General features: G+C 47.8%; 8 protein-coding genes across 8 annotated transcripts; 4 read left to right on the plus strand and 4 right to left on the minus strand.

Moving 5' to 3' along the window:
* Window positions 1-167: 167 nt before the first annotated feature.
* On the minus strand, window positions 168-2,276 carry N7473_008770 (uncharacterized protein; the record flags this gene model as incomplete). Its single annotated transcript, XM_057154710.1, has 5 exons — window positions 168-948; window positions 999-1,226; window positions 1,284-1,765; window positions 1,820-2,029; window positions 2,079-2,276. The coding sequence occupies 5 exons, from the start codon at window positions 2,274-2,276 to the stop codon at window positions 168-170; spliced, it is 1,899 nt and encodes a 632-aa protein (XP_057005840.1).
* A 426-nt stretch (window positions 2,277-2,702) lies between these two features.
* Window positions 2,703-4,766, minus strand: N7473_008771 (putative GABA permease (Uga4); the record flags this gene model as incomplete). The annotated part of the gene is made up of 8 exons (XM_057154711.1): window positions 2,703-2,893; window positions 2,956-3,340; window positions 3,393-3,479; window positions 3,539-4,071; window positions 4,126-4,273; window positions 4,331-4,378; window positions 4,451-4,596; window positions 4,667-4,766. 8 exons carry the CDS (start codon window positions 4,764-4,766, stop codon window positions 2,703-2,705), a joined length of 1,638 nt encoding a protein of 545 aa, XP_057005841.1.
* Window positions 4,767-6,214: 1,448 nt separating this feature from the next.
* Window positions 6,215-7,306, minus strand: N7473_008772 (uncharacterized protein; the record flags this gene model as incomplete). The annotated part of the gene is made up of 3 exons (XM_057154712.1): window positions 6,215-6,567; window positions 6,632-6,932; window positions 6,983-7,306. The coding sequence occupies 3 exons, from the start codon at window positions 7,304-7,306 to the stop codon at window positions 6,215-6,217; spliced, it is 978 nt and encodes a 325-aa protein (XP_057005842.1).
* A 3,157-nt stretch (window positions 7,307-10,463) lies between these two features.
* Window positions 10,464-11,190, minus strand: N7473_008773 (SGNH/GDSL hydrolase family protein; the record flags this gene model as incomplete). Its single annotated transcript, XM_057154713.1, has 3 exons — window positions 10,464-10,611; window positions 10,666-10,854; window positions 10,931-11,190. 3 exons carry the CDS (start codon window positions 11,188-11,190, stop codon window positions 10,464-10,466), a joined length of 597 nt encoding a protein of 198 aa, XP_057005843.1.
* Window positions 11,191-12,399: 1,209 nt separating this feature from the next.
* Window positions 12,400-13,141, plus strand: N7473_008774 (uncharacterized protein; the record flags this gene model as incomplete). The annotated part of the gene is made up of 3 exons (XM_057154714.1): window positions 12,400-12,525; window positions 12,584-12,717; window positions 12,775-13,141. The coding sequence occupies 3 exons, from the start codon at window positions 12,400-12,402 to the stop codon at window positions 13,139-13,141; spliced, it is 627 nt and encodes a 208-aa protein (XP_057005844.1).
* A 1,687-nt stretch (window positions 13,142-14,828) lies between these two features.
* Window positions 14,829-16,091, plus strand: fhpA (flavohemoprotein; the record flags this gene model as incomplete). The annotated part of the gene is made up of 1 exon (XM_057154715.1): window positions 14,829-16,091. One exon carries the CDS (start codon window positions 14,829-14,831, stop codon window positions 16,089-16,091), a length of 1,263 nt encoding a protein of 420 aa, XP_057005845.1.
* Window positions 16,092-16,678: 587 nt separating this feature from the next.
* Window positions 16,679-17,902, plus strand: N7473_008776 (uncharacterized protein; the record flags this gene model as incomplete). Its single annotated transcript, XM_057154716.1, has 2 exons — window positions 16,679-17,370; window positions 17,428-17,902. 2 exons carry the CDS (start codon window positions 16,679-16,681, stop codon window positions 17,900-17,902), a joined length of 1,167 nt encoding a protein of 388 aa, XP_057005846.1.
* A 423-nt stretch (window positions 17,903-18,325) lies between these two features.
* N7473_008777 (uncharacterized protein) lies at window positions 18,326-19,303 on the plus strand (the record flags this gene model as incomplete). Its single annotated transcript, XM_057154717.1, has 2 exons — window positions 18,326-18,586; window positions 18,632-19,303. The coding sequence occupies 2 exons, from the start codon at window positions 18,326-18,328 to the stop codon at window positions 19,301-19,303; spliced, it is 933 nt and encodes a 310-aa protein (XP_057005847.1).
* Window positions 19,304-20,927: the final 1,624 nt, after the last annotated feature.

Raw genomic sequence — 20,927 nt, forward strand, 5'->3', positions numbered from 1 at the left:
TTCGCTGTATACATAGTGCAATACTCAATTTCTCTCGAAATGAATGACATTTTGTCAAAGTTCTCACCATTTATTTAAGTGCGATCTTTTCAAACTCCTAGACATAGATTGCGTCATGTACTTATCAATTCGTCGTCGTCAATTTAAATCATAATCACACATCCTCCTCAACGACTCTCCCAGAACTGCGCATCCATAGCCACCAATCTGTTGAACAGCATGTTTCGCGACCTCATACCCGTGAGATGGAACGACTGTGCTTCCTCCTTCCCAATAACCACCAGGCCATCAGCTGCCTCTTTACTGCCAGCCGTCAACTCCACAATCAATTTACCCTTCCATCCCAGACCCTCAGTCTTCTTCAATTCCTGGATCTCCGTAACGGGGATCTGGAAGAGAACCGAACTCTTCTTGCGAGCCTCGATGCTTAGATCATCCAGTCCCGCAGACTGATAAGTCGTAAAGTAAAGGATGGGTGGCTCTTTTGTTGAGTCTATTACCGCTGCACCTCTCTTTTTCATGAATTTGGCATCGAATTTGAGAGGTCCAAATGGTTTGGATGAAAAATGCTTCTTTTGGAGCATTGTTATCAAGTTCTTTGTGTGGGCTGAACCAGCAATTGCCATGGCGCGGTCGAAGGCGATATGTCCTCGAATGGCCGTTGCGATAGTGCGACGGACGAATTTCATGAGCTTGTAAAAGAAACGTTTCTTTGGCTTGGGTGGCGGGAGAGACTCATTGGTGTCATGCGTTTGAAGGCCGGTTGAAAGGTCAAGATTGCTCCCATGGGTCAAAAGCTTGGCTTGGGACTTCTTGCGCCGAATTGGCCACGACGGCTCATTGTCTCCAGAGTTTGGTGGCGGTGGTAACGGGGCGGAGTTGATTTCTCCAATTCGGAAAAGCGTCAGGGTCAACTGGGCGTTAGTGGGAACGCCCTCCAATAGTGTCCTAGCTTCATGTTAGCAGTGTATCAAATATCTTCACATTGATGTTCATACTTTTGAATGTCCATTTGGTCCTTCCAGTTAGGGATTGTCCGATTCAGCAACGCCATTCCAAACGTGAAGAGTGGATCACCGAAGAATCCAAGTCCAACAATAAATTCCACCGCCTTGATGATAGAATGACTTGAAGTGAACGGAAATACTAAGCAGATGAAGCCCAGTATACCCGAGAGACGTAGTCGTGGCGTGACCAAGAGGAATGGTGGGGTGGGTGACAGAAGACTTCCTCGCGTTAGTGGAGGACTTCATCAACCTAATATCCGGCAAGGCTTGACTCACTTTCCGAACTGTTCATAAATATCTGTGATATCACTGATTGCACGCATGGCCTTGTCAGTGCCCCGAGCCACTTTTGTCCTCACAGGCTTCTTTGTCTTGTCATCTCCAAGATCCCCCGGCACAGCCTCCTCAGGATTATTTGCGATATCAATTCCCTCGGACTCAGGAGGTACTTCATCAAGATCTTGAGGTACAGCCTGGCCATACTTTGCAGCAGCACTTTCCATAGCAATCGTCGCGACACTGTCGATCATATTCTTGGCTTCTTGTTCAGCAGCCTCGCCCTTGTGAGATTCTGGCGCTCCAGTGAGACTGTCCTGGGACTCAGGTTGGCCATTCTTGCCGGCTGGTGAATTTAAATCTTTCACAACTGGAGCACTGGGGAAGAGAATTGGTCGAATGGGTGGAAACATGATCAAGGCCATCATGGCGCTCAGTAGGGTTGGAACCAGTAAATTCATGTACCATGAAAGGAAATAGACCTTTTGATCGTAAGTCTCTCCGCATTTACATCATATGAGCGAGAAGCAACATACCAATGTAAAGGCAGAAGTCCGCCCAGGCTCTTTCCAAGATCTCAGCCTCCCAACATGTCGAACGAACTCAATCACGCCAACAACAACCGACGTATAGAATCGCTCGATAGTCATGCGCAGCTTCTCAGGCGGGAACTGTTCATCTTCGACTCGATTCAAATCTAGCTTCTGACTGGTTGAATCTTGAACAGCTTTCACATGGTATATTTGCTGATCACATGTTAGCTCCGGCGACATCGAAGCTAGTCTCTGTGCATACCTTGTTGAATCTCCGGATCAACAGCCAGAGATCCTCATTGGAGAGTCCCTCAGCTAGTGTCTCTTCGACCGTCCGCGATGAAGGCTTCCATTGGATGCTCTGTTGTGATCTGTCCGTTAAGCCCCTGGTCGGTGGTTGGGGAAAGTCATAGCTATCACTATCTTCCAACTCTGCTGGACCCTCATGATCTTGACTCATGATAGTGGTCGAAGGCTGAATACAAGGGTATTTCCTGCAGTCGAACCTAAGCTTGAAGCCAAGTAATCCTGGGTCAACGTTGCTGAGTTTAAGAATCCCCCTGGCTCGGGATTGAGGGGAAGTGTGGGGGTTCGACGTCATCTTGGCCCCCTATTTTTAGCGAAAAATCCACTCTCCGCACGAGGGTTATTGCTAATCTAACAAACAATTACATTGATACTATTGTACGTAGGTTCCCTATCTTTTGCACGCAATTCTCTTAATTAACTGTTAGGAAGCTCTAGTACGACTATTTGGGAGACTTTCGAAATAATGGTAACGCTATCTAATTGGACGGATATATATTTCCCGACTTATCCAGCATTCAGCCTAGAATGGCAAAAAAGAGCAGGATCGGTCCATGAAATCCCCGAAAGTTCGAAAGGATCATTCTTCTTTTGGAGAGCGTGAAATACCCAAGACAGAGGTGACAGGAGTGCTTTCCGAAACAATGGAACTGCTTTCGTCGACTGTCATTCGTGGGCCAGTGAACCAATGCCTGGCAAAGAGGAAGTAGTAGACCATGCAACCAATCCAGACAAAGGCATTGATGACAACGGTATAGTTCATGTCGGGTGCTGCACAAAACTCACAGTCAACACCCACAGTTCAAAGAACAGGAAAGGAGATGAATACGCACGGCTTGGATTCGGACCCGCGGTCGGGAACATGGACAACACGACACCAAAAAGTAGGTAGACGACAGCAATCCACGCAATTGGCTTGCTAAATCGGCCAGTATAAAACTCGCCAGGCTGGAATCGATTTCCACCCCAGAAGACTCGACAAAAGATCGGCATGCCCCAAGATAGATAGTTGCTGGCAACGAACAGGGAGAACAAGGCATTCGTGGCAGCATTGTTGATTAGGCACAACAGACCCAAGATGAGGCATACCACAATAAGGCCGCAGATCATACGAATAGGCTGGTATTGAATCCGTTTGCTGATATGGCGGAAGAAGTTGGAAAAGGGGAATGCACCATCTCGTGAAAAGGCCCATGCCTGGCGTGATGTAGCGACGAGCTAAGGTAATCAGTAAACCGATTGCCTTTTGTGATGAGACACCAAGACTCACCAAACTGAGACCTATCAGATACTGAACGATACACAGTACAATCATGAAAGCCAAAGCACCATCTTTGCCAAGTGCATCGTAGTAGATCTGCAGAGCCCCAATTAGCTTCTGCACTGGAAGGCTTGGAAAGAAAGGTCTGCTCCTACCTGTGCCATGGGCTGTCCGAAACTAGTACCGAGAGTTTGCGACACATCCGGATTCATGGTAGCAGCCATGACAGACAGGACTAGGAAGCCGAAAACAAGTGCCGAGCCAGCCGAGAACATGATACCCATCGGGACAGCTTTGGCAGCATGCAAAGCCTCTTCGCTCATATGCACACAGGAATCAAATGAGCCAATAGACCAAATCGGAGCAAGCCATGAAAGCATGAAACCCCATCCAGTCGGCCACCCTGTTAAATTTTCAACATGGCCAAAAACGTATTTCCCCGAATTCAACGTTCCGCCTCGAGCGACTTTTCCGACGGGCAATGCAATCACCGTAGCAATCACCAGACCGATATTGATATAAATGCAGGCTGTCTGAATCTTCGGCATTATACGGCCGGTGACGACAGCAGAAACTCCATGAATGAGAATCAAAGCCACATAAACAGCGTAGATTTCGCCACGCGATGGTGTCCAGTCCGACTCGCCAACGATGGAAACACAGGAAAGAATCATGAGAGCAAGTGTATCTAGGATGGCCGACGTTAGATCTATTCACTCCCAAGGTGTAAGGATTGAGATACAGTCGACTGAGCATATGCCGCCAATCAGGCCCAGTGTGTTGGTATATCCAATCAGAAAGCTCAAAGGGTTCTTGTACTTGTCGCCAGCGAAGTAATGGGTCCACCAATATAGACCACCGGCCGTGGGCATTGCAGATGCTAGATCTGACTAGAAATTTGTCAATCACAGGTTCTACTTCATAGTTCAAAGTGATACAAGAAATACCATAGCCAACGCAACGATAATAATGAAGATGCTAGCTGTAAACCATCCCTATCTCGATCGCGAATCAGCGACCGAACAAGCAACGCGATATTTCGTCGTACGACACAGCCGCAAACTCACCCAAACCATGCCGGCAGGACCCGCTGGAAGCGAAAACGCGATAGTCGAGGCGATCGACGGTACAAGACCCATGATACTGAACGCGATCGCAAACATCTGCAGCGTGGAGTATTGTCGCTTCAATTCCTGCTTGTACCCCATTTTGGCTTGGCGCGGACAAACAAGCATGAGCATGCGACCGAACGATTTTGTATTTCCCGCTGTTAGCAGACTCACCTAGTAACTGCGAATCACTTCGATTCGCGAATTCGGGCGCGACGGCAACGCCGCCGGCCTCCGAGTCCCGTTCATCTCCCGTCGATGGCTCGGAATGCATGTCGAGACGCGAATTAGACTCGGTCGGGAAGATCGATGCACATGGTCGAGGGGCTGCCTTAGGTTTATGTAGGAGCCCGACAGGTATTGAGCCTAGAAGCCCAGCTGAGCCTGTCTTTGATAATCAGTGCATGCAGGGATGCCCGTAAACCCGTGAGATTGGACAATTGGTGGATCTGCAAATCCTCGATTCGTCTAGTGGGCTGGAGCTACTGTATAACAGGCCGGGGTATGAACTGAACCCCTGTCTTCCAGTACAGTAAGCGGATGAGTTTTAAGGTGGTTTTGCACGTTAAGGTCGTTGTCTCTGCAGATCTACCTGTAACAGATAAGCCTTCGTGTTTAGTTCGAAGTTTTCACTCGCAGAAACCTTTTCATCAACCCCTTGAGCCTCGAGGTCCGACTTTTGCTTGTTTTGCAGGACTACAAGGCTGATGATGGTGGCTGGGTGGGGACTAGACTGGTGAGTGGCTTGTCAAATGAGCGTCAATGTCCGTTTTTCACACACCCCTTTCCCTACCACAGTTGTTCTGGCGCGCTGAATTAATTGTCAAGATGGCATCGCTTAGGAGGCAGGATATGGCGGAAATTTCCAGGCGAATTACCTTTCTTGTGTGCTCTTTGATGCTACCACGGCTGGCATGACGCAGGTTTGCCCGCGCTACTGTAGGCAGGATGCAGCTTACTGAAGCAAGCGTTACAGTACGGCTACAGTATCTTAGTATAATCATTGTGTATTAATGAAATTCTCAGAAAATGTTAGTATAATCCTTGTGCGTATTGTTGACTGGGGTCACACACACCCTGAATCCTATCTAGTCAATAAAACTTTGTAGGCTCCTTTTGGTTAAACAAAGATACATTGAAACGGTTGACTGGTTTGGGAAATATGCTACCATCTCTGAACATCGATTCAGATTTTCTAGTATTGCATTAGCGGAAAATCCTGACCAATCCCTTAACGTAAACGATCACTGTGGCGCAGGATGCCGCCAAAAGTTACTCCGTACGGAGTACACAAAGCCAAGTCGGAACCTCGCCCCCTACCCTAACGATTTAGGGTATTTACAGACGAGGCCCGTAAAAACTCAAAAGTGACAGAATCATTGCCAAGACAAACGTCACATACCGGACATCACCAGGTGCATCTTTCTATACTTTAGCAATATAGCGATTCAACCTCAATTATTCAGTCAATCTCAGCGTAGTGGATGAGAAATAAGTAATTAATATATTAGAGTATCGACTGGACAGAAAACAAAAGTAAAAATGGATATACAGCGTGGTGACAAAAGTAGATCGCGTCTGCGTTCCCCCCATCACAACGACATAACCTCAACAACAGCCCCAATCATGCACAAAACCCCTCCAGAGGAAAATTTCGACACCTCAGCCGCCTATCCCGCTGGATATTGCACCATTTCGCAATGGTGCTATCTCTGTCGGTAGTTAAACCTGCTGCTCGGGAGCAGTCTCAGAGGTCGGGGGGCGGGCAGAGCCATTGGTAGTATTACCGTTGCTAGTGTAAGTGCCATTGCCATTATGAACAGGATCGGTCATAGTGCGCTCAGAGGCACCCATGGAGTCCTTCCGAGCCTTGATCTCCCACTCGTTGTAGTCTTGACCGGGGTTGATGTGCTCCCAGCGAACATAGCAGAGAAGGTGGTAGAAGCCAGATGCCAGGAGTGATCCAAGCAGAGGACCAACCCAGTAGATCCAGTGATACCCCGGGAAGCTGCGGTTGATGGTGTCCGGACCCAGAGAGCGAGCAGGATTCAGGGAACCGCCGGTGTAATAGTCACCTACGAGAGAAGTTAGGTTAGATGGTAGGAATGGTAATGGGAGGGTAGGATGGTGAAAACATACCGATCAATTCGCAGACGAAGAAAGTAAGACCAATGCCGACAGGAGCGAGGTAGGTCGACTTGTGCTTGACGACGGCTAACATGATAATGACAAGGACGAGCTGAGCAGTCAAGAACATCTCGATGAAGAGACCCTGCGAGATAGAGGCACCACCACCCAATCGAGTGGCGCAATTTAGAGGACCGGGGAAAAGGGCGCTAACAACACCGGCGGCCGCAATTCCGGCGACGAGTTGGGCAGGGAAGACCATCAAACCACGAAGTGCAGGCATGCCACCAGTCAAGCAGAGAGCGAGTGTCACCTATCTACCGTCAGCCTCTCGTTCTATGTATTCACATCGAGAATTCTTACTACAGGGTTGAAAAGACCACCAGTAACTCGGAAGAAAGCCCAAACATTGACAGTCAAAGCAAAACCGAAAGACAGAGCCGAGTACAAGAGATTGGAGGTATTCGGATAAGATCCAGGTTCGGGCATAGGAGTGTTGGCGACTTGAGTTCCAGCGAACGAGAAGAAGAGGAAGAGGAATGTGCCAACAAACTCGCCAAACATGCACAGGACATTGAAGCGCATCTTGTCTGGCATCTGTAGCATAGGCAGCTGGCTACGGCCTCCGGGGCCAGAAGGCCCGGCCAGTGTAGAGACCTGTGAAGGCTCACGCTTGTGGAACATCATCTTTGCGGATTGATGTCTTTCAACGAGGGTAATCGTAGGTTTCTAGTTCAGGCGGGCGTTCTCGAAGAATAGCGATTCTTCTTCGAAACAAATTAGTTCGATCCAGCATCGATCTTCATTATGGCTTTTCAAGTCAGTTCTGAGATATTTATTAAATCTCCCTATCCATCGCCGACGTCACTATTGACACCCCTGCCCTGTATTTACCAAATGCAAGTATCATCGACACAACTGTTAAAGCGGAGACGATACGAGCATCAGCTAACAAAGCGATCCCATCTCTAAGGAATAGCCTTTTTACCTAAAATTGGAATACCCATATTGGGCCTCATACTCATAAACCGTCGAATTGGAATTTATTAAAAGGACAGTGATGAGGTCAATGGACGGTTGTCCCATGTTTATGTGTTGTGAGAGCCCACATTAGTCTTAAGTGGGGAGGAGTTCTTTTCCCGCAAACGGAAAGGTCTGGGCTGTCTGCGACCAGCATGCGAGCCTTTGTATGGATTCCCACTAAATGAACGTCTCTGTAAGGATAAATGACAGGTCGGTCGTCAATTATTATTGGTTCATCGGAAATTTGCTTTAATCCTATCCATGATGGCAATCTCGATCAAGGGTTCATTGTAAAATCACCCTTTTCCTTGATAGGTACTTCGGCATTCTAAGAAGTAGCAGGACATTATTGGATCATTTGAGACAGAGAAATTCTACAAGATTTCTAAACTCGTTCATCTACTACAATTACAGGATAATAATTGAGATTCAATGCTACTCCGCGGAGCTTGCGGAACCAGATGTTTCAAGAGATCATAGCGAGCGATAGAGAGTCATCAGGTCTTGGTCCTTCGATAAGAAGATGTCCAATTTCTGTCGCTCGCATGTTCTCATAAGTTAGAAGTTGTCAAGAAACAGCGCAAGGCACATGCACTTCCATATAATTCTCAAGATACGATTGGTCTTACCCCGCCATATTGATAGCGATGCAGCATAGGAGATAAGGTGCTTGACTATGTCTTGCTGCGAACTGGGGATCAGCGCCGGGCTTTAAACACATTACCGACAGATCCGGGCAATTTCCTGCGTCTTAATCCCAAGACTCCGATGGGTGGAAAATCTTTTATGGCATGTTAGGTGGCGGGGACGTGGCATTATTTCGCTGGTGTTAATAGAACATTCTACTAAGGCGGTGAAGTGGAATATCACTACTTCCCACTCACTTCCTGTTTCTTCCACAATCAGGTATCAGGCCACAGCCAACGAGTTCTCTAATGATCAGGTCATTCTTTTATCAGATTCCACTTGAAACGTTTCAAACCCTTCAGTGGTCGTCAAGAGTAGTGTTCCGACAACGACTTTACCATGTTTTTTCTTGGCCTTCCCTTTCCAAATTAGCGCTCTTAGTCAGAAGACCAGACTAGTTAAGTTAAGTTAACTTAGTTAACTAAATAGTTGACTGCATATCATCAGGATCAGATCAATGTCTTTTGGTCCCATTGTTTCTTAGCCCTTTCTGCTTAGATCACCCATTTATCTTGGTGTGCTCCATACCACTCCTAAGTCTTTCATTTCTTCTGCCCGTGTAGATACATAGTCGAGATGCCAAAAAAATAAAGGTAGCAGAAGGGCGCTAGTGATTTTTATCGATAGATATGTGGCTAGAGAGCAATCGGTAGATCAGCAACCCTATTGTCACCATTAAAGGACAACAGGCGAACTATTTTCAAATTATAGGCGGTGATTGCGTTGAACGTTTAGAGTGCTGAATTTGTAACTGGGAAATTCAAGTTCGAGTCTTGCGGGGTTTCCTCGTGCGGGTAGCATGCGTCACTACCTAGTAATTTTTTACTAAAGAATCTGGGGGGTGTGAAGCGGGTACATATTGTTAGGAATCAACCCAAGTTTTCTCCGCAGGAAGTTGTGTTCAAACTACAGTACGTCGCGAAACCGGTGCAACAACTCTACTCTTCGATGAATTTTTCTGCCCCGTGTGCCAAGACACACTAGTCCGTATTTGGAGTTTTCAGAGAGCGGTGTATGTATTATGTCGTATCTAGGATACATATTAATGTCAGGCATGTATTCATTTGTAAATTCAGTATAACTAACTGTTGACATGAGAATGTGCATAAGCCCTCGAAAGCTATCGAACTTGACAGAATGTGACGGAACCTACACATGACGATGATCTTCAACGATTGATCCCATATGAGAAAGAGCTTCAACGCTCTATACTTCTCCTGATTTCTATAAGATTATATTCTGATTCCTTGCTGTGATATCATGAAGTTATAAATACTGCCTGTTTTCTATAGCTAGTTTAGATCAAGTTTGACCTCTTTGATGAAGTTGGAGCATTCTTCTATCATACGTTAGCTTCCGATTCTGAGCCAAATCGTACGACCTTTGACCTGACCTATACGATTCTTTGCTGAATCGTACGACTAGACCAATCGTGTACAAACGCTTGTGCACGCCTAAGATTTATGCCGACCCCGTAAATCCGAGACTAACTAACGCAGTATGCAAGACAAAACAGTTTCTATAGGAGCCTGGAGGCCGCTAATTTAATTTAGCCTAGCGTAGTTTGAATTAGGGGTTGGGAAACAATCTACGTGTGCAAGAAAAGGAATCTGATTTCGAATTTGGCAGTAATGCCCTGGCAGATGTCCCGTTGGGAGTTCACCGATAGCTCCATATCAGTATCATCCACTCTCACCGGTCAGCCACGGGCTGTCTTCCGTCGTATAATATTACAAGCATCCTCTTTATCCGTTCCCAGTAGGATCCAGGCGGTTGAGTCAGTCCTGTTTTGTATCCTTGACCACAACTCGATTATTCAATTTAGCCCTCCACTCGATCTGATAGTGGATACGGTCTGGAGACAGTTTATCCTATGCACTTCGGTCTGCACATTCAACCACAGGATCAAAAACCTCTTGGTAGGACGGATATTAATGTAAGGAAGGTGAAGATTGGCGGCGGGCCTCAAGAATCACTCAAAGAGTGGAGGCGGTTGCACCGTTTTCGCAACGTACTGTATGATATTCGACTGCATCAGACACTATTTGACGTACAATGGGCGTTCTGATTATAATATCTCGTTTAGCAGCAATATACGTTTATCTCTATCCCCGTTGTATTGCCCCGTCTGGGTTCAGAGATTAATCAAATGAGCCCCTACTATATTCCCCATCAGATCATATCCGGCCGGTGTAAGATGTAAGCCATCGTCAAATATCCCGTCTCGGAATGCATGAGTCGCAGAACGATACGGAATTTTACTCTTCAGATCAAACGTGTAACTATCAAAGCTTTAGAGATCCCCTTCGTCGCACTGAGAGGCCAGAGAAACTTACAATTGCTCTGCTTGATGACCGAGGATATATGAGTTTAGCTCAGTCCGTCTCTGGTCCAGAATTGCAGAATCAGCTGCACACTCAGGGACTGTTAAGGCAAGTACTTTGCCGCCTGTAGCAAGAACAACATTCCAGCACCCTTGAAGGGCGGCATATATCTTGTCAGGGTCGTTGCCAAATCCAAGATCACTAGTGTAAAGAAGTCAGCGTGAGTAAATATGCGTGAGTAAATATGCAGTGTATAGGGTAAATAAGGTTAACCCACTTCGTCCCGCCGAGAACAATAACCCAGTCATATTTCTTCGTCACGCATTTCCCCTGAATCCGAGATAGAAATGATCCGGGAGGAGATGTAACCAAATCTCCCGGAGCTCCATCCACCTCAATCATAAATTCGGCCGTTGGAAACGCTGCTTGAAGGCACTCATAGAGCTTCTTTGCATACGGATGATACCCCAGCCCGTGATGGTAGAAGCCTGCAGTAAGGGAGTCGCCGAAACAAAGGATCGACAAACTCTGAGTCATGTTGAGGATCCTTCCTCTCATTCGCTTGCTTTAAGGGGCCTGGTTTTTGGTTCGTAGCTGGGTGTCAGATTTGAGTATGTTGCTTCAAAGTGGACAACTTATAGGCTGTTCCCTGCGCGCTTTTCCTACTACGGTTACAGTAGAATTCGAAAACAGATTACCCCTCAGAGACACACGCTTTGTTTCCTAGCGCCCCACTCAGATTGCGCTAAAACTAAATTCGGTCAGGAATCATTTCCTTGAAGTATTTCTGGGAGGCCGCCAAAATTACCGTAATTGAAAGTTCCGGTATCGGGTGAACCATTCTGCCGATGCTCACTACTACCAATCGCTAGAATTTGGACAGATTACCCCTTAGGCAGCACCAACGCTTTGACTCGCGATATATACAGACTAACCGGCCCCTTTCAAAAATTACATATTTTACGGACCCTCGCTCCACGAGGATCCGCCACCCAAACGATATCGCGATTTTACATAGTTAACACTCTCTCTTTCTACGAGTCTTATTCGTCAACAACAATGTCTAAATCATATTTTTATATTATATCCTATATTAAAGTCGCTATATTTTAATTTGATAGTGTTTAAAATATAATTAATAAAGTACGTTTGTACATTCTTTGATTAGCTACGTTCGGTTAAACCTTAAGTATAGATAGCAAGCGAGTAAGCTTAGATCTAAACTAATTCTAGCCAATGTATCTAAGCTAGTAATATGGCTAAGCTCCAATATTAATTTTAATTACTAATTCGTTGTTATGTGGTTGATCTAGTGGTGTTGAAATCTGCGGTTTAGTATGTAAATATACGATATCGTTTGGGTGGGCAGTATTGTATGGGTGGCGAACCCTCGCTCCACGAAGGTCCGTAAAAAATAGTATTTTTTTGTAAGGGGCCGGTTACACCTCATCAGTTGGATTCCCCTTTCCGGGGACTTCGTCGCTGATTGGACCTTCGGCAAAATTGGCACTCTCCGAAGCTTCGTTAGTTTAAACCGCTTACTGCATTAGCACAAGTGGGGCCCACATATGCCTGTCAGGCGCAAAAATGCCAACAATCAATTTAGTTCCAAACGCAATGGTGTGCTCTTCCATAGTTAAAAGCCCCTGGTTCTTAGACATTTATAGAGCTGTGATTTTAATTCACTCCACGGTCTATCGCGCATTCACCCAAAAATATCACCAAAGTAATATTAATACATTCGAGATGTTTCCTCGGCTTCTTCTTGCCTTGGGTGGAGTCTCTGCCGCTTCTGCTCAAACAACTGCCGACTCGCCTTTCTTGGACCAGTTTCTTATCCTGAGCGACTATACTGTCTCTACTGTTGGAAGCGTACGATCCATGATACTTCGACTCTAGAGGGTTAATACTGACAACCACATTGCTGCAGGATGCCACACACACGACATACAATATAAAGTGTGATAGCGAGGCCACCCTTTGCTCGCTTCCTTCTACTGGTGTGGCTGTTGTCACAGGCCCATCATATGTTGGACTATCATATACTGAACCCTCGGAGACACTGTGAGTCATGATAAATAAATCAGGAGCAAGATTGCGACAAGACTAATCTCTGAACAGCACTTCTTCAGTTGGGTGCAACTACGTGGATGCTCGAGCTTCAGCAGTTTGTGTTACTCTATTAGCTGCTCCGGGCGTTGGTGTCCAGAGCGGTTCTCCTGTGACCACTATGACTACTGTGACGTCTACAGTCACCCTGCCCGCCGCTTCTGTTGAACTGGGTTTCAACACGAGCGTTGCTGGGGCCGTGACTGCTACGACAACAACAAGTACTAGTACCCGGAATACTGGGGCCCATGCCTCCTCAACTGGAACTCCTTCTCTTGTCGAGACTGCGACAAAGACTGGTGCTGCGAATGAGGCATTCAAGTATGGTAACCCGGGCCTGGTAGTAGGCGCTGCGATGGCTGGTCTAGCATTGCTATGACAGTAAGACGTGCGGGCCCTTTGGACGGGCGATACAGTACCTGTGTGTCCAGTCTCAGGGGTGGTGCAGGTGCTGCGCGATCATGGGGTCGGCGTCCATGCTGATCGTCAGTTGTGACCAGGTTAGGGCAGTCTAACTAACTGTAGCAGGTTAGCCGGCTCTCAAAGAGGGTTCCAGACAGAATCTATAACAGTAAAGCGGTGAAACTGATTTCGAGCGGCCAATACTAGCATGTTGGGAAATGTCTTTAGAGCGGGCTTACCTTTTTTATATGGCAGTGTGGCCGCCGGAAATTACAGTTCATTCCGAACTCTTGCAAAGGGGATGAATGCAGCATACCATGCCAGTGTACTCCGTAGGCTGTTCTCAAATGACAGTACAGGGGATTTCGAAAACAGATTACCCCTAGACACACACTTTCTTTCCCAGTGCCCCAGTTTCGCAACGTACTGTACTCCGTACGGAGTAGTACTAGTCTATATAGAAAGGGACCCAGTCACTGGGATATCACGTGATGACACCGACCAGCTTGGTGAGTCTGAGCCTGGACTTAAATTTACCTATGCAGTAAGCATAACTTTAAGCGCTCTCGTAAAAGCGGCGGCAATGCGGCACAGGAAATATGGCATGTACGTGTAGTGACCGAATAATTCTCGTCGAGTGGGCTGACGGTTGGTGTTGGGCGGGCGCCTCGTGACAAACAGAAAATGCTCGATTGGTTGGCTCGGGGAGGACGCGACGGGTCACTCCCGAGACGCAAACGGGGTTTAGTCCTATTTGAGTAAGTTGGATTCAGGATGGAGTATATAGAACATCAGGAGTGAGTGGTATAGAGATGCAGGAGTAAGAGAAGTATAGCGAATATCCATATAGTATGGATTATTAATGGACTATCTTTGACTTGCCACGTCATCATGGTCATTATCGACAGTGGGATGTGCTTATGATAAACTTGCATATTGTAAGGAGATGATTGGCAAAAAAAATACGCGATATCATGATATCTGTGCAGAATCACGATCCTATAAGTTGCTATAGAAAATTGTTTATTGAAAGAAAGCCCTCATAAGTAACTAACATCGTGAGTTCTCACAAAGAATCATTATTTCGGTCGCTTGTGAAATCTAATCCGTTCTTCTTAAATTTCTCTAGTATTCCCCGAATTACCGTGGGGTGTCACCAAAAATGGAGCCCGTGTGCTGTGCCGAGTTTTCTCCAGCCGGGCGAAAGAGCCATCAAACCACGATTCAGCCTCTGCCTACTGCCACCGCTTTATTAAGCCTCCTCCGCTCCTCCGCTCCTCCGCGGAGATGTTTATTTTTCTCGGGTCAAATCGTTTTCAACCACACCGAACCATAGAACACCTGATTTTTGTCCAGGTACAGGAACAGAGTTTCTCGTCATTTCTAGACGCCCAGCGGGTACGCCGATGAGTCGATGGCTCTTTCGCTGGCGTCGGCCGGGCTTTGCTCGCGTTGCGCGCTACGAGAAAAAGCCTTCATTGGGGTGGGGAATAAATAGCTGGCCATCTGCCCATTGTAGATGAGTTATATTTCTTACAAGCAGATTACTTTATACCAGAGTGGAAACAAGCAAGCATCCGACTCTTTTATAAATTGCGCAGTACCTCGACAACTCTCTCGATTATTTCGTACATCCGTCAAAACATCAAGATCAAACAATCATCATGGGTTCAGTCGCTGGATTGACCCCCAACCAACTTCAACTCATCAAGGCTTCCGTGCCGGTCCTTGTTGAGCATGGCCAAGCCATCACGACAGTGTTCTACAAGAACATGCTCGCCGCCCATCCGGAGCTGAACAACGTCTTCAACGTCCCGAACCAGCGCAATGGCCACCAACCCCGTGCTCTAGCTGGCGCTCTCTTCGCCTATGCCGCCAATATCGACAACCTGGGTGCATTGGGACCAGCTGTGGAGCTTATTTGCCACAAGCACGCTTCCCTGTACATCCAGCCTGCGCAGTATGAGATTGTTGGCAAATTTCTGCTTGAGGCCATGGGCGAGGTCCTCGGAGATGCCCTCACACCCGAGATCAAGGAGGCTTGGGGAGTCGCTTACTGGCAGCTCGCCGATATCATGATCGGCCGTGAGAAGCAGATCTACCAAGAAAGCAAAGGCTGGACTGACTGGCGCGAGTTCAAGATCATCGACAAGGTTCAGGAGTCGGAGGAGATCACCTCTTTCTACCTGGCTCCCGTCGATGGCCAGCCTCTGCCAGCCTTCCAACCGGGCCAGTATATCTCTGTGCAAGTCAAGGTGCCGGAGCTCGAGTGCCTGCAGCCCCGTCAGTACTCGCTGAGCGACCAGCACTCCCAGGACTACTACCGTATCAGTGTCAAGAAGGAGAAGGGTCTGCCCGCCACCGACTCTGCGGCCGCAACCCACCCCGGCTATGTGTCCAACCTCTTGCACGACAAGTACAACAAGGGTGACATCATCAAGGTCTCTCACCCCTGCGGTGAATTCTTCCTGTCTGCTACTGCCGTGAAACCCAATACCCCAGTTGTGCTCCTCTCTGCCGGGGTTGGTTTAACCCCCATGACCTCCATCTTGAACACCCTGACTTCCAAGTCCACCTCTGCCGACCGCAAGTTGCATTTCATCCACGGTGCCCGTACCTCTAGAGCCCGCGCGTTCAAGGATCACATCGCCCAGCTGAAGAAGAGCCACGCCAACCTCCAGGCCACCTTCTTCACCAGCCACCCCACCGAAAACGAGCAACACGGTGTCGACTTCGATCACGTCGGTCGCGTGGACCTGAGCAAACTGGACGCCAGCAAGGATCTTTTTGTCGACGCTCCTACCACGGAATACTACATCTGCGGTCCCGACAAGTTCATGACCGACGTGCAGGCCGCTCTCAAGGAGAAGGGCGTGGCAGCCGACCGCATTAAGATGGAACTTTTCGGCACTGGCGGTATCAACTAGAAGAGGCTCCTTTTTCCCTCTTGCATTTTCATTGGATAGATATGGCGTTTTTGTATGATACCTCTCTCCTCAATCTTCTTTGACTAGAATCGAATCAATCTACGAATTATGAATTTCATCACGCGAGATACCACTTCTTCAGGCTAGTCGAGATAATCCAGGTGAGCAACAGTTATGCTAGAATAGAATAGACTTGATGACGCGAGCATCCCCGGGTTTCAGCTCCATTGCCAAGGAGCCAAATTCTCCGCTAGTCACCTTTACGAGGGCGTTGTAACCATGCAGTGGCTATTTTTGGGCTGTCCGCCCGGGCTTGGCTGGATCCGCGGCCTGCCAAGTCTCGTATTGCCGACGATCGCATCTTAACGAGTCCTTTGAATACAACAAACCTGATCGATGAGCAGTAGCATGCAACTAAAGATGGATTTTGAAGACGCATGCTGGTATACGAGGCCTGGAAAGCTCGTATAACCCCTGGGCGCTTCAACATCCGCCGAATCTCCTGGACTACAGTATAAATATTCATGGACAACCACTGTGTTCACAAATATCTTTTGCATATCGTAAGCAAACAATAAGCCGACAAGATGCGGTACTCTTCTTTCCTGCAGCTGACGGGGGCTCTGCTCTCTTTCTCCCTCCCAGCTACCTTCGCAGCAGACTCTCGATACTGCATGAACAAAAATGTCATCGCCGCCAAAGACTTCACACTCCAAGAATCCGCCGACAGCCCCCACCTCGCAGCACTAGCAAAACACTTCGAAAGCACCGGCAAGAACGTCAGTGTCACCGCCGTTCTCAACTCCGCAAACCGAGACCTTAACCAAGGCCATCCATCGGTCGGAACCGGATCTCCCAATGAAGCCTGGGCATGGAACTCGGGCGACTACAAGACTACCAAGTGGACGCCACAGGGTATCACCAGCTCCGCCGACGCGCTCGGCACTGGCAAGTGGAATGACCATGAAGCGTGGATTGTTAGCTGGTATCAACAGGGTGACAGTGTGCGGGTGAGCTTTGTTGATCGCAAGACACACAAGTATCGCCATGTTCTTCTTGTGTATCCTTCTGCAGATGATGATTTCAAGTCCATCGCTATTCACGCTGGTGGTATTATGTGGTATGGTAATCTGCTGTATGTTGTTGATACCAACAATGGTATTCGTGCCTTTGATCTAGATAATATTTGGGAGGTAGAGACTGCCGATGGCGTTGGGAAGATGAAGGACGGAAAGGGATACTCGGCTGATGGATATCAATATGTCCTTCCACAAGTTCGGTGCGTTCCACGAACACAACTTTGATTCTCTCAATTCCTTCTTTAACACTTCTGCAGTTGGTACAAGTGGACACCCGGATCTAAATCTCCATTTCGCTTCTCCTGGATATCCCTCGACCGCAGCGACAAGCCCGACACCCTCCTCGTTGGCGAATTCGTCCGCGACGGGGAAGTCGACGCCAACAAAGATCCCGTCCCGATCCGACTCGTCAAGTACCAGCTGGACTCGACGACTCGCCGACTACGCACCAACAGTGACGGCTTGGCTACTGCCAGCTGGGCTCACTGCGTGGACATTCTCAAGATGCAAGGAGGTGTCTCTTATGATGGAAAGTTCTATCTGTCACGGAGCAACGGTCGTGATCCTGCCGCCGGTGATCTTTTCACTTGGAAGGAGGGTAATACTGCTACCAAGTTCCCTGGGTGGTTCATGGCCGGCAATGAGGACTTGAGCTATAATCCCGTGCGGAAGGAGTATTATACTGTCACCGAGTATGATAACGGGCGGTTCATTCTGTCTTACAAGGTCTGATGATGTCATTTCTTGGGATGATTTCAAGTGGGGCTTCAAGATTCATCGATTCGGCTGTCGACTTATTCTTGCTTTTTTAGAGTGATATTTGTAAAGAGTGAGAATACTCAAATTGCACAAACTTTCTATTACACAAGTTAAAGTTACAATGAGAGGCGTTTGTATAACTCCGAGAAGTATTTCCGGTCTACAGACAAAATGAACAATCTTCGGTGGCCGTTATACCCGACCGAAGGAAGCCATTTATAATCAACTGCTGATCAATCGTAAGACACCAAGAAACAGGAATTTGCAACATTATCATAATCATTGAAGTGATTGACTTCAACTTCACAAAAAGCGTCACCGCATCTTAATTGTTCTAGAACCCCATTCTAACATCGAGGATTCGCCTGTCCAGAACTCTGCTCAAGCACTCCCAAAATGGCCCCTAGAATTGGAGTCTTCCCCGCCTCTGGTGGTCTCGGAACGAGTATAGTCAATCACCTCTCGAAACTTGTCTCAGCAACTCAATTGGTTTTGATTGCACGTAGCCCGGAGAAGTGGACGAACCTGGGCCAGGTTGGTGCCACACTGCGATCTGCAGACTATGACCAGCCGGCCACACTTAATAATGCTTTTGATGGAGTTGACGTTTTGATGCTCATCTCATACGCATCCTTCGAGATCGAGCACCGAGTGAATGTAAGAATCTCATTTCTATACAAAGGGCTTTACTGACGATACCAGGCGCATCGCACGGCGATTCAGGCTGCGATCAAAAGCGGCGTGAAACATATCTTCTACTCGTCCCTGGGATTCGCGGGCGACCTAACGGTCCACAGTGTAGCCCATGTCATGGGCGCACACCTCGAAACAGAAAAATATCTCGCTGGACTCACGGAAAAAGTCACCTACACCTCCGTCCGTGAAGGACTCTATTCAGAATCATTCCCGATTTACACGGCATGGCTAGACCCAGCCAACCCTCCCAACGAAATCACCATTCCTCACCCCGGAACCGGACCAGGAGTCTCATGGGTAAAACGTGACGAACTTGGCGAAGCGACCGCCAAACTGATCACTTCTTACATCGATCACCCCGAGACCTTCAAGTACTTGAACAAGAAAGTCTTGCTCACTGGTCGACGGGAGATCTCGCTTGCTGAGACTGTTGACATTCTGGGCCGTGCGATTGGAAAGTCTTTGAAGATTCGTGAGATTTCTGTTGATGAGTACGAGGGTCTTTCGCAAATCGGGGACAAGCATACATACCATGGGGTGAACCTTTCGAGAGAATGGGCTACGGCTTGGGAGGCTATTAAGCAAGGAGAGACGGCTGTTGTATCACCGGCCATGAAGGAGATTCTTGGACGGGAGCCGGAAAGCTATGAAACTACTATCCAAGCATTGATTGGTTGAGAAGCTCAGCGTCTAAATCGTGTATATTGTGCTCGGTTTGACGCGAGGTAGAGCTCCAAAGTCCGAAGGCGGCGTGGAAAATCCAATTGAATGCCCGGAAATGTGGATATTCAAATACGAAATAGTCAAGAGGACACCTGGAAAAGCCGCCCCAAAAACCGGACACAATTCCGACTTGATGTATCGACTTTGTGTTCAGAGTCTAGGCCATAATCAATCGCGTACAAACAAAAAGCTTGAAGAGGCGAGGTTCTCCAGCTCGTTCTTGATGTCAACATGCCAAGGTCTGTTGGCACACGTGACCAGCATCGGTTGTCCATGAGTCCGTGACTCCGTGACAGTTCGGATTCGGAAGATTAAGAAAAAATTCACGAACTACCGGCTTCTAATATAACCTGGCCGCAGTAAGCTTTCTTGGGAGTCGAAACTCCAGTATGATTCATACGGACACTTCCGGATCAGCGATTAATATAAGTACCTCCGGTTACATTTCATAAGAGGAAATATAACGGAGCTACGTTAAAGCACCCCGGGTTCCCGTTCACGAAAAGGATTGTTGAAGCGATAAAAGAGGCCAAAGCCTCCAGGATTGTTGTAACGAGAACCAGACTTAGACGACGGTTATTACTGACTGTACAAGCGAATAATGTCCATAGACTACGGTGACCTATGGTTGATGAATGAATGATCTACTATCATGGACGTTCCCATGGTACACCATCCTTGTAAGATGTCTAATAAGCTAATAAGTCGGACAATAAGCTTTCTGTCCAGAAACACATCAAGTTCTATGCGAATGCGAGAATTTGGATGGGCTCGTATTGTTTTGCCGAAGACCTTTTCCCCATCGCTTGCATTAGCGTGGACTCAGCAATCCAATCACCGGTCCCACGGCATTTTCCTCTTAGCATCATCCCCGTATTCATTCCGGAACGACAGTGTGTGGACGGCTATTATCTCCCAACACAGATGATAAGCCTAGAGCAGAACTTCGCGCGACATTACCGGACTCTCACGAGGAGGGTTTCATCTCTGCTGAAGAAGTTGGCTTACGCTGGTCCCGTGGAGAGTGCGGGGCTCCGCGCGGATGCGGGGAATTGACCGACCCTTGCAAATGATTCCAGTTCCACAACGTGCCATCTTCCAGAAGAGCTGCCGTCTTACTAGCGAGGCCCAAAGAGGCAGAAATGACTCTTGATACCTAATTCTCACGAATGCTTAGTGTGATACCCTTGCATTAACCTAGAATGGCCCTCCTCCCTCCTCCGTGCCCCGCTCTATTGGTCTGAAAATCCGTTCCTGGGCCGAGGGTCCCCATTCTTCAGCCATCGGAGCTGCAGAATGCAGGAAGAGCTTATGGCTTCGGCGGGGGGGGGGGGCTTTTTCGATCATATGAAATGAGGTTTCCCTCAACGCGGAATATCGGTTTGAGCGCAAATGAGAATGTATCTGACAGGATGGCGGCCTGTCGTGGCCAGCGACTCTGCGCACAGGGTCGACAAGGAATCTTGGGAATAGGAAGGGGAATCTGACATTCTCACCTTCTTCTAGAGGAAGGGAGAAAAGGAAACAATCTAGAACAACAGGGCCCGTCTACCTAGCCAGGAGAAAATGGAGAGATCAA

Source organism: Penicillium subrubescens (genome assembly GCF_028828155.1).
Source record: "Penicillium subrubescens strain IBT 31985 chromosome Unknown utg000006l_segment0_segment0, whole genome shotgun sequence".
Classification (NCBI taxonomy): domain Eukaryota; kingdom Fungi; phylum Ascomycota; class Eurotiomycetes; order Eurotiales; family Aspergillaceae; genus Penicillium; species Penicillium subrubescens.